This window comes from Nomia melanderi, chromosome 8 (assembly GCF_051020985.1).
Source record: "Nomia melanderi isolate GNS246 chromosome 8, iyNomMela1, whole genome shotgun sequence".
NCBI lineage: Eukaryota > Metazoa > Arthropoda > Insecta > Hymenoptera > Halictidae > Nomia > Nomia melanderi.
The window spans coordinates 17,202,513-17,217,825 of record NC_135006.1 but is presented as its reverse complement, the minus strand read 5'-3'; the positions used below and the strand labels follow the sequence as shown (position 1 = coordinate 17,217,825).

At 49.6% G+C, this 15,313-nt stretch overlaps 1 protein-coding gene and 1 long non-coding RNA gene across 4 annotated transcripts; one reads left to right on the top strand and one right to left on the bottom strand.

The window, feature by feature from the left end:
• The first annotated feature begins 115 nt into the window (after positions 1-115).
• Positions 116-14,676, top strand: Tg (transglutaminase). Of its 3 annotated transcripts, none has more exons than XM_031990748.2 (10): positions 116-250; positions 7,653-8,002; positions 8,255-8,387; positions 8,787-9,016; positions 9,540-9,853; positions 10,433-10,702; positions 10,769-10,848; positions 11,388-11,532; positions 11,614-11,920; positions 12,163-14,676. In XM_031990748.2, exons 1-10 carry the CDS (start codon positions 118-120, stop codon positions 12,463-12,465), a joined length of 2,265 nt encoding a protein of 754 aa, XP_031846608.1. In that variant the 5' UTR covers positions 116-117; the 3' UTR covers positions 12,466-14,676. The 3 variants fall into 3 exon arrangements, with proteins under 3 accessions (XP_031846608.1, XP_031846607.1, XP_076226220.1); XM_031990747.2 differs by lacking the exon at positions 116-250 and adding an exon at positions 6,332-6,588; XM_076370105.1 differs by lacking the exon at positions 116-250 and adding an exon at positions 6,544-6,670.
• On the bottom strand, positions 838-4,348 carry LOC143174821 (uncharacterized). Its single transcript, XR_012999209.1, has 3 exons — positions 4,293-4,348; positions 3,223-3,447; positions 838-1,193 (listed from the first exon to the last, which is right to left on the bottom strand). It is a non-coding gene; the product is annotated as an uncharacterized LOC143174821 (long non-coding RNA).
• Positions 14,677-15,313: the final 637 nt, after the last annotated feature.

Sequence of the window (15,313 nt, the reverse complement as noted above, 5' to 3'; positions counted from 1 at the left end):
TAGTACCGCGGTACACGTGCGAATGTCAGACGCGAGCCGCGCGGACTTGAAGCACCGACATCGCCGGAAACACCTGTGGCACGAGCTCCGCCGCCTCGCAAGAGTGTAACACGCAAAATGGGCAAGTGTTGTTCCTGTTTCTCGCGGTTCAGAGCGGTTTTCAGGCCGGAGACCGTGACGGACGGCCCGTCGAAGCCAGCGTGCACCAAGCCGGACTGTTTACCGCGTCCACCCGCCGTTCCGACTTCAGGTAATCTTCGTTAGCAATTGAACCGTTCGATTACAAAACATCGCAACTCCTCCCGTTAACGTTACCTACATGAGTCACCGATGCAATCGTTTTCAGCTTACTCAAACCTATCAACGATAATAAGAATAACACTAAAAACGCGACGAAGGCGTGCGCGCAGCTAACGGCTGCAGCAAGAGCGAAGGAAATAGGTAACGAATTAGCGAGCGAAGGTGAAAAGCAAGATTGACTTCCTCGAAACGTCGCTCGACTCGTGCTATTTCGGGATTCATCACTTTAATCCTTTCTTCTCGCGTCGCGCGTGTCCTTTCGTGTCCACGCGCTCTAACGAAACAATCTAACCGAAGCGAACACGTAGGACCCGAGGCTGTATCGAATGGAAATGTGCTAATCCGCCGCAGGTCGTCACCTGCTAAAAATATGCGGTGCTAACGCCGTCGCGTATCGTATTCCGTAGATGCACGCGGACCAACGCGAACGCCCCGCGCTAGAGCCTCCGCACCTGCCTATCTGGTCCGCCTTTAACGCGATTGACCCCTAGCTGGGCGAGGTTAATTGACCATTCGTCGAGCGGACGATACCGACGAACCCACACACCGAAATCAAGTAAATCGTACCGATCGAACTTTGGAGCCGGCGATATCGTCCCCTGACCGTTATGTCATCAGGGTGGAAGCACTCGGACTCGAGCGATCGTGGCTGCTTTGAGCGTCGCCGGAGCAATAACGGCGAATCTAGGTCTCGGCGCACCGACACGGCTAAAATTTCACGGCTACCGGGGCGTTTTTAACGCGATATCACCGGAAAGGAATGTCTCGTTAAGATGCTGCTATTAATAAATACACACGTGCACGGCGTTCGCCGCCGTTGCAAACAGGCTCGCGGTTTAGGTAGATTTCCCGATGATCTCGGCGTCCATCGTCGTCGTTCTTCCGGTTGCGCGCTGAAAGATAAGGCCTATTTTAAGAGAACGCGTGCTCCCAACGCCGCGAACCGGCTGGCCGATACCCGATTCTCCTCGAAACGCACGTCCGATCGCGCTCGGCCGAAGCACGCGCGTCGAATCGCCGTGTTGATGCTTTTCTGGCCGATGATGTCATCGTGAGCAACGTTGGTACACAACGTTTCATTAATTTCGCAACACGTCGTTAAGGTTTTCGAGATAAAAATGGTAATTTCGCGCGCTGCCCGCGCGCGCGTGTCGGCGAGAAATGCCCGCGACATTCCTTTCGTTAACGTTTACAGTTCGACAGCGTCGCGAGGCGCGGCCGATCGGAAGGAACGGCCGGGAAAATGTTTTTCCTCGGCGCCTGCGAGCAACGGGCTACGCGGATCGCGGTAACGAGCAAACAGAGATCACGCGAATAGCGCGCGCTCCGTTCGTCGCTCGAGGATTCGGCCGATGGTGCTTCACCAAAGAAAATAAACTCGAGCCGGCCGCCAGATGGGATGTCTCAGCTTTCGCGCGTTCCGCGAGCGGCTCTACCCGCGAGTCGAATGATCCTCTTGTTAACACTAAACGCGCCGGTACTTTCGATTCACCTGTTTCCCTTGAAACCGGCTAAATAATCGATTACCAGGCGAACCAAACAATCAAGTCTTTCTCGGAAACGGGGAAAGGAGATACGAGTATCGGCCGATTGATTAATCGGACGATATAAGGATTGATATGCAGTTGAAGGAACAAAAGGAAGTGCAGACTTTGTAACGCTAGTTTCTCTCTCTGTTCTTAGAAAAATTGATTCATTGGGATCTCGGAAGTTGGGGGTGTAAAAATAGATAATCGGGGCACACACTGGTTTCGTGAACCTGGTGTCAAGTGAATTTCAACAGTAATCGATTGGACGTGGGTTAGTGTGAACCCTTTCCGAAATGTTTCTAGGTTTTCACCGTGGAAATTGCATCGATGCTCTTAGAGTCAGGTGTAGTTTAACCCTTAAATTAGATATTAATTAGATATATGCTGATTTCTTGCTGTCCGAGTAGTTAAGCCATTTGTTTGCAACTTGCTATTCGTAAAATGTCATTCGTCCGCAAAGGGTTGATGCACTTTAATCATGTATTTCATGACATTCGAATAGTTGTAGCGGAAATTACCTCACCGACGACTCAACTAGTCGAATGAATCGCGAAGAGTTGACGTTTCTTTCGTGAATAGGCGATCGATCGCGTGTCGCGATGGTATCGTTCGCGAAAAACTTACCCTGTGCTGATAGCAGTGCGCCAGAGGCAAGCTATTACAGTTTTCTGGATGAAAGTGACGCCGCGAGCCTGCCTCGCGTAGCCTCGCGCCGCGTGCATTGCCATGAATGAAAGATAAGTTGCGCAAGCGGCGCCCTGACCATCGCGAAACATTACGTCACCCTCAATTACACAGAGCCGCATTGTTCACGCTTTTCCCGAAACTCGTCTAATAATTCCCACTTAGGCGAGCGAGCGCGCGCGTATTTTCGCGGTTCGAAAGGCGACGCAAATTACTCGAGAAATTAACACGTTGACTTTTGACTTTTCAGCCAGTTCTGAGCGTATACTACTATCTACAGGCTTGTTAAGATTTCAATTGACTTATATTTGAGTCGCGGAAGCCAGCGATGTTAAGTCTGGGAAAGAACAATTGAGAAAATTAATGTTTCGTCGTCTGACATGATTGTACAATATATTCAGAGGCTATAAAGAGAAAGGCTTTCTGACCTAGAACAAGCGAAGAAACGAGTGAATACTTTGATAACTAAAAAGAATAGTGTTCCATTGGAATTTACAATAATCAGAACCATCCACTGTGTTTCTAATAATTGCGAGAGAAGACATAGTTCTAATTTCTCTAATTTCTCGAAGGATCGAGACACTCCTCGATCATTTTACCTATTACAATTACCTGTCCGTTAGTTCTAGATTCAACGATTCGCTATTATTTTCTTCGCGTCGCGTTATCCAATTTCTCAAACGATTGAGACACTTCTCGATCATCTTACCTATTACAATTACTCCGAAGCAACTCAGAGGCGCCGGTTGTTATCAACTATCGTGTCAACGGACGACGTCGCAGCGGCACCGGGGAGGAGGCAGGGCCCGCGATTTACGCGCGAGCAGGCTAATTTATCGCGAGATCGGTATCTCCGAAGTTCCGTGTTTGTTCTGTTCCTAGGTCTCCGATACATCGGCAATACCGCGGATGCTAATTCCGCGCGAACACACAGCTGTCAACAGAAAGATACGCACTATTTATCGCTGCGGTTACGGTGTTGGCTTACGGTGTTATACGATTGTTTGCGCAGTTTGCACGCCTGGATTTCCCGATCCGATCGATCGAGACAGAAAAATCGGTGGCATTGGGCGAGGTGAACGCAGCCTCTAGCGTGCTTATCTCTCGACGTTAGAACCACAGTGAAATCGACTATCAGAAATGTCTACGGAAACTCCAAATATCTATCGATATTCCCGTCGATCTGCAACTCGATTAGCGTACTCCATCAATCTCCTCGGTAACTCAAGGAAGCATCCGTCTTCGCGACTCGATCGCAAACAGAACCGTCCGAAGAATATTATTCCGAACGAATGAATACCGATTAATGAAATAACGATTCTCCGAGATGTCAATAATCACGCGCGTCGCAAGCATTCGAAACGCGAAAACCAGTTTCACCTCGAGGGATCAGCTCGGAATTCTAAACGAAGCGATTCAGAAACGTCGGATGCCTCCGATGAAAAACGTCCAAGTGCGATGCAGCGAAAAAACGAAATGGTAACGGATGAAAACCGGCGAACGACACGCGGATTCCTGATCCTCTACGTCAAGCGACCTCCCGGCGGTACGCGTATCCACCCAGAGACGAATTGTAAATATCCGGCTTGTTACGCGCTCTATGAAAGTAACGCGGCGCGTCATCGACCGTTACGGATAATCTGGATTCTAGAACGATTGTGCGTGCGGCCGGGGTATACATAGAACGGACTCGGCGCTCGCATCGTTATTTTTAATCGAAAACAATGCCCGGAGGCGCGCGCGTTCGTGTCATAATTCGCGGCCGGCCGTTTGACTCACCGGAACCAGCCGTCGGTGTTTCGTACGAAACCGGTTGAAGTAATCGAACCGGCGAGCCCTGACTGTGCTCCCGGGTACTTTGTAGCGCAACCGTTTGTTCGCCGCGATATTTATTGCATGATTAGTCGGCCGACCGACTATTGCGCCCGTAATTACGCGATTAATCAGTATTTACTGCTAATCGAGCCAGCGGGGTATTGTAATCGCGTTAATGGATTATTATTGCAACAGGGGGCGGGTGAGAGGGGGTCGGCGGGTGGGTGGGCACCGACGGCGGGGAATCTTCAATTACGTTCTTTCGCGCGTTCGTCTCGCTTTCCTGCCGATTGGTTCCCGCGATCGCGCTTTAACGCCGCGCAATCAACCGGTCGCTCCTGCCGGGAGAAGGATGCGCGGCCGCGGCGAACATTTCTCGGCTTATCCGCGCCGGCGATCGAATCCATCGATCGGATCGACGCGTCGTTAACGCGTCTTTGCGGGAAACGCGTTGCCTCGTGCTCGGATCGGTTCTTCGTCGGACCGTGATCCTCTTCTTGCGGCCGGGCTCGCCTTGTTACGCGAAATAAGGGGTTTCTGGGAAGATTTGCTGTTAATCTTTTAGCTGCCGCACACCGATTCTGTCTCGGACACCGATAGCTGTGCGGGTTATAGTCTAATCTAACGTAATTGCACGCTGGAGAAATTCTATTAGTCTCGAATCGCAATGGTGGTTCACTTATGATATGCAGACCGCGTCAAATCTTTCTCTACAGAGGTGTACACTTTCGCGGCTAATCTCGCCGTAGTTGAAAGGTCAAGGAGCATGAGTTCTCTGTTATTTTCCAGTTAGGTCGTGGAGTGCTGCACATGTAACATCATCCGATTGTCCATCGGTGACGGAGAAATCTAACGAATTCGCTATTGTTCTCCCACGAAGCATTCAGAATTACCATTACGGAGAACTGTGATTTACATGTGAGTCACTCATTAGCCAAGTCGGTCAACTCGCCAAAACAAACAGCGGGGATGAGTGATGCGATAGTGCACATCAGTTCTGAATATTTCCTTTTAACGCTGAAACCGTGCGATCGAATGGCTTCCCAATTTCTTCATAGAAACGCTAAGAATACATCTACCGAGATTTCGACTAATTTATAATTCTAGCGTCTCACGGAAACAATTTCTTCGGTAATCCTTCAGAGAACAATTTATCATTCCGATATCCGAGGAAGAAACATTTCTCCGAGGAACGGCTCGTTTCGAGCTGTCCGCTAGTTCCACTGGCGAACATGAAATCGAACGAACGTTGCGCGTCATCGTCGAAATCTTCAAAGCGAAGTCGACCGATTTGAACAGCTCGTACATCATTTCCCTCGTTTCCCATTCACCGGTTGCTCCCGTACTCGTCCAAAGTTAATTCCCAACGATCTTCGATCGCAACGATCTTTCCCACACCGTAACACTCGCGACGTGGTATCCAGGTGACGGTCAATGCGATCGAGACCTGGTTCCATTGCGTAGCAACGGAAAGCGATCGCCATTGCCGGACAAATTGATGGAAAGAGCCTCGATCCTCTTTGTCGCCGACCGCCCCACGCGTCCCGTACATTCTATCCGCCATTCCCGGCTGCGTTTCCCGCGAATCGACTAAAAAAGCTTAACGAGTCAATCACCGGCCGACGTAATCGCGAACCGATCGATCAGTTATCCTCTCCGAAATCGGCGGGACCCGTCACCCGTTCGGCGTAACGACTCTTTCAGCGAAGTCTTTGAATCGACCTCCGGCCAGAGATCGATCTCAGCCTCCGTGCGAAAGAGTTACGGGGAATCGGTCCGTTCCCGTGGCAAGTGATTCGTTGAACGTCGGCAAATAAATTACGAGCGGTAATTGACAGAATGAAAAGTAGGCGACTCCTACCGGCACCGAAGTCATCGATGACACCATGTATGGCAGCGCTCGCCGATGCAGAAACGTCCTTGGTCGATCTCCTAGAACGTAGCAACCCACCCGACGCGAGGCGACGCGAGGCGACGCGAAGCGGACGCCGCGGTTCAGCTGCGCGTCACGCGGCGCGTTTCCTTCCTCTTCGCCAGGGAAGGTGCAATTTGTCAGTGATTCCTGATCAGTGATTTCACGGAACTCCTAGCCAGCGAAAGACTTATACGCGAGCGTCGCCGATGGATTCAGTCTTTCGTTCGTTTTCAAGGGACGAGCTCGCCGCCACCGATCCCCGAAGAATGTTTTATAGATTTTTCGATCGCTACCGGCCCTTCAACGAGGAGAGCCGGTTCAGGCCGTTTCCGTACCGATTTTACTGTGAGTGATCTTCGTGCGACCGCTGTTTCTCCTCCGTACGCTCCGCGCTGTTCGCCTTTCGGGATGCACTCCATCGAGCTGGGTATTTTAATCGTTCGCACTTGAGAGCTCGCTTTTGCTCGCTACTTCGTTTCGCGGAAGATTGTAAATGTTGCACTTAATGTTGTCGATTGTTATTTAATTCTATTAACCCTTAACACTAGAACGAGCATTTAATACGATTAATATGTAATCCCTATAAAAATTGTAATAATTGATTATCATCGATTCCTTCGGACATTCGTTATAGTATTCGAGTGAAACTATTTACTTTCAAGATCATTTCGAACATTCGATGCTTTTAAGACACCGATAATTACGAAATAAAAACGTTGAAATTATTTTGGTACGGTGGTTCTAGCGTTGACGGAGCAATGCCGCCATGTAAGCGCACTTTGACTTACTCCAATGCAGCATATGAAGGAGATCGTTTTATTAGTTTTATGTTACTGTTGTCGTATTTACAATGAACACGTTAAGTATGCTAGCTCACTCCGAAATACTTCCGGTCCGTTAAGGGTTAAGTTATTCAATGTTTCGAGTGCAATCGGTTAACCCTCAGCCGAGTTCTCTGGTTCGAACGTAAGATAAACTCTCTCACTTCACAAACATCCATCCGAAATACGAATCACCAGTACTCAACACTTCCAACAATTTCATAACGAACGTTTGCATCTTCACACCTCGCTACCTCGAATTAATTACTAAATTCCATTAAAAAGCATAAAATTCTATAAATCCATAACAGTTTCGTAACGAACGTTTGCATCTTCACGCCTCACTAGACCTCGAATTAATTACTAAATACTATTACAAAGCATAGAATTCTATAAATCCATAACTATGTCTAAAAATATCACTCCGGTCTGTACAGACTCCATTCCCTCTTCAAACGATTCATTCCTTCATTCCCAGCAACCTATTTTTACCGATTAATTTTCGCGTCTACCAGTGATCCGTCGGTTCCATCCCCTAACGATCTTGAAAGGATCTTCGTTCGAAAAGGATGATCTCGCTGTTCGCAGGGGAGGATTTCAACGTTCCTGTGCTGACGATCTCGGACGTGGACCCGTGCATCCCTGAGAACGGGGCGAATCACAGGACATGGCGGTACGACTCGATGACCCGGCAGGATGACAAGGCTAGGCTCGTCGTCAGACGCGGCCAGGAATTCTACGTGCACCTCACCCTGTCCAGAGATTACGATCCGAGCATCGATGGCATGTCGCTGGTGTTCACGGTGGATGGCGTGGAGAAACCGCAGTACGGCCACGGGACCTTGGTCGCGACCCCGGTCCTCTATCCGGGACAAGTCTCCGAAGGCTCCTGGCAAGCCACCATCGAAGCGACCGCATCGAATTTCCTTCGTCTAAAGGCAAGAGCTTTGAAAAACGCTTCCCTGTTTTCGAAACGTCGTTTCGAGGCGATTCGTCGTTTTCGAAACGTCGTTTGGAGGCAATTCGTTGCTTTCGAAACGTCCTTTGAAGGCGATTCGCTGTTTTCGAAACATCATTTCGAGGCGGTTCGTCGTTTCGAGGCGATTCGTCGTTTTCGAGGAGTCGTTTGGAGGCGTTTCATCGAAAAAGCGATTTCAGTACGGATATGTTAGAACGGTTGTTGTCCTTAGATCGTGCCAGCGCCTAACGCGATCATAGGCAAGTGGAGGATGGACATCGACACGAAGAACAGGAACCTGGACGGGGCAGTCAGCTTCACGATGAAGGACCCTTTTTACTTGATCTTCAATCCGTGGTGCGAAGGTAATGTTCGCGAGGAACGAAACCCTTGCGCCGAAGGTTTCGAGAATCTGATAGACGAGTATTACTCGATTATTGTGAATTCGATAGGAGAGTGTTCAATTGATAATAGATGATATTTAGCAGTTGTATTTTAGAGCAAAAATTTCATAATTTTAGCGTAGTTTCTTTGAGGCTCATTAAAATATTTAATACTACAACCGGTGCAATATTGGAGCCTACAGAGTTCAAAGGGTTAAACCCGATTCCGATTCACCGATCGACTATTAGAACTTCGAACAACGCGGAACCTCTACTATCTTCGATCTTCGAACATACGATCTTCGAGTTTCTATGAGAAAGTTGAAGATCAGTTCGGCTGCTCGGTAGTTCCAGTGTCGAGATTCCGGCGTACTGTTTCAGAGGACGTGGTGTTCCTGGAGGACGAAGACCAACGGCAGGAGTACGTGCTGGCCGAGGACGGGCTGATCTGGCGTGGAAGTTACAATCGTCTGAGGCCGACTGTTTGGAAGTATTCGCAGTTCGAGCGAGACATACTGGACTGCGCGCTGCACCTGATGATCCAAGTCGGGAAAGTCCGAGTGTCCGGCAGGGGCGACCCCGTGGTGATATCCAGGATTTTGTCCGCGGCTGTACGTATCCGTCGAGTGAACCATAAAGCAACGGGTCAACGCGTTAACACTTTGACTGCCACGCCACCCGAATTCGGGTGACATTATATTTTACAGAAAAGTGGACATTCATTTCTTTCGTGACGCATCGAACGAACCGAATTTTGTTCGATGTATGAGATATAAGAATTTATTTATATTTATATATTATATTTATATATTTATTTATATTTATAATATTTCACATAGCAGTGCGATACTTCACAGATAAATTAAGCAACAAAGCTGTTTCATTGAAATATTTCGCATAGCAGTAGAAAGTCTAATTTAAAATACTAAATATTCAACTGTATAGTTTTGTCGTGTCAAATAAAGTGGTGACTCTCAGTCACCTCTCGAGTGCAAAGGGTTAAACGGTAGACTAAAAATCCCGCGTTATCGCGGGGCCGGCGGTCGCCTAAGTGTTAAGAGACCGGTCGCGTGTATAGGAGCTCGTCTCCGGCGTCCCGGTTGTTGAACAGTGAAGATATTGGCATCGTTTCAGGTGAACTCTCCGGATGACAACGGCGCGGTGATGGGCAATTGGTCCGACGACTTTGGGGGTGGTACGCCGCCGACTAAATGGCTCGGCTCCCAGAAGATCTTGCAGCAGTACTACAAGACGAAGAAGCCGGTTAAATATGGCCAGTGCTGGGTGTTCTCCGGCGTCCTGGCTACCGTCTGCCGCGCCCTAGGACTGCCCTGCCGCGTGGTCACCAATTACGCCAGCGCGCACGACACTCAGAGCAGTTTGACCGTCGATTATTTCGTGGACGCCGAGGGCAGGGTGATGGAGGAGTTGAACAGCGACTCGATATGGCGAGTAACCAGTTTGTAGAGTTGATCCCGCGCTACGAGCAATGGTTCCTCGATAAAAACAGATGGTTCCTATCGTTGGTAACGTCTTTGAAGAATGTATTTCAGTTGGAGATATCGCTAAACGTTCATTCGATCGATGTGTATACTTGTAGCAGGAAATCTGTTAACCCCTAGAACCGGTGCAACATTGGAGCCCACAGAGTTCAAAGGGTTAATCTCTAACCCTTAAAGTAGATGCAGATAAAGTATAAAATTTGTATAACTCTCTTCTAAATTCTTAACGACATTGTTCGAGCACAGTTGCGAAGTAAATCGAGTAAATCAAGGGGTTAACCCCTTGGCCTATGATTTCTTTTTCAACTCTCATCGACACGACTACTTTATCATGAATAATTTATTGGAAGAAGAGCATATGTTATTCCTATACTTCCTTTTAAGTATAATAGTTGATTACAGAGGAATAATATTTACTTTGAATTCGAATTAACTGAGTAATATAGACATTTGTTGAATCACGTTGAAAATCTTCACCACGAGCCTACAGAGGGTTAACTGGTTAACGTGTCAATTGTTTCGCAGGAACTTCCACGTTTGGAACGAGGTATGGATGAAGCGGCTGGATTTGTCGCCGGACTGTTCGGGCTGGCAGGCGATCGACGCGACTCCTCAGGAGCTGAGCGAGGACGCCTACCGTTGCGGTCCGGCTTCCGTCGAAGCTGTGAAGAAGGGCGAGGTCCTGCGACCCTACGACAATGGTTTCCTCTTCGCGGAGGTGAACGCGGACAAGGTGTTCTGGCGGTACAACGGTCCGACCCAGCCCTTGAAGCTGATTCGAAAGGACGTGTACGGGTGAGGCTCGAGTAGCTTTACGAGCCGCAGCTCTCGCGGACGTCTCTTTCATTCCCTTGTTTCCAGGATCGGCCAGTTTATCAGCACCAAGGCTGTCGGGAGATGGGCGAGGGAGGACATCACTCATACCTACAAGTATCCTGAAAGTAAGCTCTCTCCTGCCTTGTCTTTAACCCATTGCCTCGTGACTTCTTCTTCGGTGCGATCGTTACGACTGCTGTGGCATTGACTCCTTGACCTATCATCTCTTTCTCAAGTCTGATCGATACGGCTACTTTGTCATTAATAATTTATTGGAAAGAGAAAAATTCTAAGCATATGTTATGCCTATATTTCCTGTTAAGTATAAGAGTTGATCACAGAGGGATATATTTACTTTGAATTCGAATGAACTGAGTAATATGTTTGTTGAATCATGTTGAAACTGTTCACCACGAGTCTCACTCTGAGTTTAAAATTTGCGACTGTCGTCGAGATAAAATCTAGCCAAGTATGCCATAAAGTATAAGAATTGATAATAGAGCATGAATTTCATTTGAATTCGAAAGAATCGAGTGATATTTGCGACCGTGAAATTCTCTTTGGACTGTTCACTGCGAGTTCGACGCGTTATTACGAGGCAGAGGGTTAATTGAGTTAATAACATTCGACGGGAACAACAATCTGCATCGATTTCTTTCCGCAGAGTCGGAGGAAGAGCGGGCTGCCATGCTGAAGGCGCTACGCCAGAGTCAATCGTTGTTCAGCCGCTACTACTTGAACGAGGAATTCAACGACATCATGTTCAACTTCGAGCTTCGCGACGACATCGTGATCGGTGAACCGTTCAGGTAGTCCCCTGTCTTTACACGCGTGAATCCCGTGTCGTTCGCGTCGCGTTTCACGGAGGACCTACCTGTTTCATGTTGCAGTGTCGTGTTGCTGATCAAAAATCGAAGTAGCTATAACGAATACCGGGTCTCGGTGATTTTGAGGGTGGAAACGGTGCTGTACACCGGTCGAGTCGGCGACCCGGTGAAGAGATTAAACATCGATCGGCTGGTGAGGCCCGGAGTTCTCGAGGAGGTGCGGATGGACGTGTCCTGGGAAGAGTACGGTCTGCGACTGATGAACCAGTGCGCGTTCAATATCGCCTGCTTGGCCACCGTCAAGGACACTAACTTCGAATACTTCGCGCAGGACGATTTCCGTGTTAGGAAACCGGACATTAAAATTATGGTATGTGCACCATCGTCGCGATATCCGAACACTATAGCTAGCCGATGGCTGAAAATTATCTGAGATTTCTGCTTCTGCGAGTTTGGAAGAGAAGTTTTTGAGTCAAGTTCAATGCGCATTCTGAAATATGAACCAATGAATATCTTAATGAACGCATTTTCGTGACTGATAGAAGGTCACGCGTATCAAGCGATTCGCTTGTACTTCCACTACTAACGAAGACATCGAATTCTCTGTTGCAGTTGGAGAACGATCCGGTGGTCGGCGAGACGTTGAACGCCAGGGCGAGATTCAAGAACCCTCTACCGATCCCGTTGAGAAAGTGCAGATTCCTGATCGAGGGACCCGGCTTGGACGAGCAGTTGAAGCTGAAACTGTCGGAGCCCGTCGAGGTGGACACCGACGCGGAATGCTCGTTCTCCATGGTGCCTAAATTCGAAGGCCGCGCGACGATCGCCGCGAAGTTTTACTCGAAGGAGCTGGAGGACGTCGACGGTTTCATAAATTTCATGGTGAAACCGTCGGCAGCCGTGGACGGCGAATAAGCGGCGTCGGTTCTAAATGAAATCGGCGAACGTTGCCGGACGTTCGCGCACGCCGTTCGGCGGAGCTAGCATTAAGTCAATATTTATTCTCGTAATCTCGTACAAGATGGAACGTACAAAGCACGCCCGTCGTCCGGTCCCTGTCGCGGCTACGTCGAGCCGACGAGCGGCAGGCGGTCGCGGCGAACTGTCAGAAACTGGCAGCGGTAACGGAACGAATGGCATACCGGTTCGGAACGGGCTTCTGCGTCGAGCCAATAAAAAATTCAATCGGCGGTGAACTACCTGAGCGGCGCGGATGGCCGAGGACTACCGGCTACACGTGGCAGGCGATATTAACGAGCGGCGATCGGGGACCAGCGCGGCCGGCCGATTATTCCGAATAAGAGAAGGACGGTTAAACAGCGGATCGAACGAGAGGAGAGGACGGAGGACGGACGCCGCGCAACGAGAGCCGGGCGCAGCGATGATGAGCCCTCGCGACGCATCGCTACTCACGAGCATGACGCGGGCCATGCATCACCATCTAGGAAATTAATGTTGAAATATAACGTACAACGAACGACGGGGACGCCGGAGGAGACGAGGCTCGTCCGCGCGTCCGGAGAAGGGACAGTCGAACGGCCGCGAACAACGGGGACACAATGGGAAACGAGATCGAGCTCGCGTCGCTCGCGGTCGTATTGCTACGGACGATTCTTTCCTGGGCCCCCTTTTTCTTTCTCTCTCTCTCTCTCCCTCTCTCTCTCTCTCTCTCTCTCTCTCTGTCTCTCTGTCTGCGACGCGATCGTCTTCGTTTTACGATCCCGTGGAATGCGCGTCCGTGGCACGGAATCACTTACGGACAAGGTAATATTTTTGTAGCGGGTTCCCGTCTCGATTACGGGGAGGACGAGGGGGAAGGGAAGGCAACGATAAGCTGGTAGCAAGTGAAGACGAATACGAGGATCGTATACGGGAGAAGAAAAATGGTAAACGAAAGGTCGGAGCCGAACGAGACGCGCTGGAAGACCGGCGGACGGGGCGAGAGAGAGGGAGAGAGCTTTGAGGAAGAACGATACAGAAGATAGCAGTGAGATATGTCTAAATACATAACCGTGACACGTGATGGACGTGTTGCGGCCCCTGTCTACAGGGGTCTCGGCGAAGCCTACGGGGCCCGTACCGATCTCCATTTGGATCCACGGGATCCTGGACTCGGCACCCTGCTACGCGCTATGCATCAACACCCAAGATCCATCCCATTATACCTCATCAAAATAACAAACACGCCTTCCATGCTAAACCAACATTCTTTTGTTCCCATCGAATCCCAGGATCCATCAGAATCACCGCGAACAGTGCGTCAGTGACGTATATGTTTTCGTGTAGCCGCCGGCCATAGGGGGTCCCGCAGGCCCGCAACAATCCGAGAAGATACCGTGAAATATTGTCCAATGACGGGAGGTCGATTGCGTGCCCCGAAACTTCTTTACCGAGGATTTTCCTCCCTTCTGCGCCTGTTCGGTCCTCCTCGGGTTTCCCCTGGGATCTCAGCTTTTACGAGTGTTACGCGGTAAACGATATTGTTCGTGGTTTATTATATCGTTAGAACTTGGTACCTTCGAATTGTATTCCTTGAGAAACCGGAAACGCTTCGCGTAAGCGTGACGTTAGCGTTGGGGAAGAAAAAGGTTTCACCCCCTAACGAGCGTGTCGGTTGCGAGTCGCGCCCCTAGATGGCGGCACGGTCCTCGAATGGAGAACACGGTTGGACTTGGGTGTCCTTACGTACCGCGAAACAGGGATCGCCCGGAGAGTATCCTCGTTTCCCATGGAATCGTACGATGATCGATACTCTGGGAGAACGGAGAATGTTGGGAGCGTAGGAGCGACTAATATAGGTAACAAGTGGTTACGTTCGTAATTAGCTAGCGCATAGATCGTGTACGATTGTTGCTGGACGCTTGATTTCAATTCCACGCGGAAACTCGTCCGCATTTAACACTAGGACCACCGAGTAGTTGGAGTCAATTTTCGAATGGGTCCACTCGATGCTGGTAGCTCTAATCGAACATTCGCAGTTCTAGCTTTGGCGGTTCTAGGTGAATAGTCCTAGTGCTTCTAAGTTAAATAAATTTAGCAGTCCTTTCGATAGTCTCGTGTCTAACTTTGGCGGTTCTAGTTGAACAGTCCTAGTGCTTCTAAGTTAAATAAATTTAGTAGTCCTTATAGTCTCGCTTCTGGCAGTCCTGGTTCCAGTAGCTCTACTTCCACTGATTCTAGTCTCGATAATTCTAGTTCCAACAGCTGCGACTCCGACAATTCTACCCCTAGTAGTTCCAATTCCGATTCTGCTACCGGTACCTCCGTCGACTCGATGATTCGCATCGGAATTCGATTTCCCGCCAAGGAGAGCGCGCAAATTTGCCAGCAGCGGTAAAGCTGCTCGTCGAATTCTTGGCATCGCCATCCCCCGGCTCGACGGAGTACGTAACTCGGGCATCGAGGGCTGGAAGTCGGCCCTAAAGCAGGACTTAATTTCACGATCCGAAGCGGTGCCCGGAAGTGGCGCGCATCCAGCCGCATGCACGTGTAAGTAATGTTTCCTGTCATCAGGAAAACTCGCCGCAGTAAAAGTCTCGGAATGGTTACGGGCTTCCCTTTTACGTTCCTGGGTCCTTTATTCCTCGCGATTCGTCCGCGTAACGTAGAGACTCGGGGCTCTAATTCTTGACATTTATTTTCCACGCGAACAACGGGTCCGCCGGCGGAACGATAATTAGAAAACGGTACGCGGGACGGAGCAGGCGGCGTCGGATCGGCGAGATCCGCCCCCGGCGCGACCTAACCCGAGCGAACTGACCCG

Excerpts from the sequence above, each read along its gene's own strand:
- Tg (XM_031990747.2), top strand. The coding sequence starts at position 6,450 with ATGGATTCAGTCTTTCGTTCGTTTTCAAGGGACGAGCTCGCCGCCACC. Across the intron at positions 9,017-9,539 it reads CCAGGATTTTGTCCGCGGCT|GTGAACTCTCCGGATGACAA; the intron begins GTACGTATCCGT and ends GCATCGTTTCAG. Across the intron at positions 10,849-11,387 it reads TACCTACAAGTATCCTGAAA|AGTCGGAGGAAGAGCGGGCT; the intron begins GTAAGCTCTCTC and ends TTCTTTCCGCAG.